Below are 1,512 nucleotides of genomic sequence, written 5' to 3' on the forward strand. Positions count from 1 at the left end.
TCTGGCCTCTTTCAGGAATGACCTTGAGGAGGAACCCGAAAGATGCGGCTGAGTGCAGAAATGAGTCATTTGGGGAGGAAGAAGAGGCAAAGCTCTGACTGAAGGCCCTGCTCCTGGGTGTTATGTGCTGTCGGCGGGGGGAGGCAGCCGGCAGCAGGGGCTGATCGGTGCCGGGTGCTCGCATGGAGCATCTTCTGCCGCGGATGCTGTGCCCCACGCCTTGCTCTGGATGTGCCCCCTGAGCCTTTCCTGCCTGGAAAGCCGCCAAGGTCCCACCCGCCGAAAATGAGACGCCTCCAACCCAGCTCGCTCCTGCTCTGCGTGGTGGCCGCCACCGCCATCCCCACCGTGCCCTGGAAGGTGAAATGCCCCCCGCAGTGCGTCTGCCAGATCAGGCCGTGGTACACCCCCCGCTCGGTCTACCGAGAGGCCGCCACCGTGGACTGCAATGACTTGTTCATCTCCGCCGTGCCCGAAGACCTCCCAGAGGGGACCCAGACCCTGCTCCTGCAAAGCAACAACATCGCCAGGCTGGAGCAGAGCGAGCTGGACTATCTCCGAAACCTGTCGGAGCTGGACCTGTCGCAGAACAGCTTCACCGACGTCTGGGACCTGGGCCTGAAGAGCATGCCCCAGCTGCTCAGCCTGCACCTGGAGGAGAACCAGCTCTCGGAGCTGCCCGACGGCAGCTTCCCCGGGCTGGGCAACCTGCAGGAGCTGTACCTGAACCACAACCAGCTCCGCAGGATCGCCCCCCGCGCCTTCGCGGGCCTCGGCAGCCTCCTGCGCCTGCACCTCAACTCCAACCTGCTGCGGACGGTCGACAGCCTCTGGTTCCAGATGCTCCCCAGCCTGGAGATCCTCATGATCGGAGGCAACAGGGTGGATGCCATCCTGGATATGAATTTCAGGCCCCTGTCCAACCTGCGGAGCTTGGTTTTGGCTGGGATGAACTTGAGGGAGATCTCGGACTACGCGCTGGAGGGGCTGCGGAGCCTGGAGAGCCTCTCTTTCTACGACAACAAGCTCGTCGACGTCCCCAAGCGGGCGCTGCAGCAAGTGCCCGGCCTCAAGTTCCTGGATCTGAACAAAAACCCCTTGCAGAGGGTCCGGCAGAGCGACTTCACCAACATGCTGCACCTCAAGGAGCTGGGGCTCAACAACATGGAGGAGCTGGTGTCCATCGACCAGTTTGCCTTGATCAACCTCCCCGAGCTGACCAAGCTGGACGTGACCAACAACCCCAAGCTGTCCTTCATCCACCCCAACGCTTTCCACCACCTCCCCCAGCTGGAAACCCTCATGCTCAACAACAACGCCCTAAGTGCCTTGCATAAGCAGACGGTCGAGTCCCTGCCCAACCTGCAGGAGATCAGCATCCACAGCAACCCCATCCGCTGCGACTGCGTCATCCGCTGGGTCAACAGCACGGAAAACCACATCCGCTTCATCGAGCCGCAGTCCACGCTGTGCGCCGAGCCCCCCGACCTCAAGAGGAGGCACATTCGGGAC

At 62.4% G+C, this 1,512-nt stretch overlaps 1 protein-coding gene across 1 annotated transcript in view; it reads left to right on the forward strand.

The window, feature by feature from the left end:
- Nucleotides 1-285: 285 nt before the first annotated feature.
- Nucleotides 286-1,512, forward strand: part of LRRN2 (leucine rich repeat neuronal 2) — a gene marked incomplete at its 3' end in the record, with an annotated part of 1,829 nt that continues 602 nt past the window's right edge. Inside the window, 1 exon segment of the mRNA XM_010183379.1 lies at nucleotides 286-1,512. Within this exon segment, the coding sequence (XP_010181681.1) occupies nucleotides 286-1,512 (1,227 nt within the window).

This window comes from Mesitornis unicolor, unplaced genomic scaffold, assembly GCF_000695765.1.
Source record: "Mesitornis unicolor isolate BGI_N332 unplaced genomic scaffold, ASM69576v1 scaffold29454, whole genome shotgun sequence".
Classification (NCBI taxonomy): Eukaryota; Metazoa; Chordata; class Aves; order Mesitornithiformes; family Mesitornithidae; genus Mesitornis; species Mesitornis unicolor.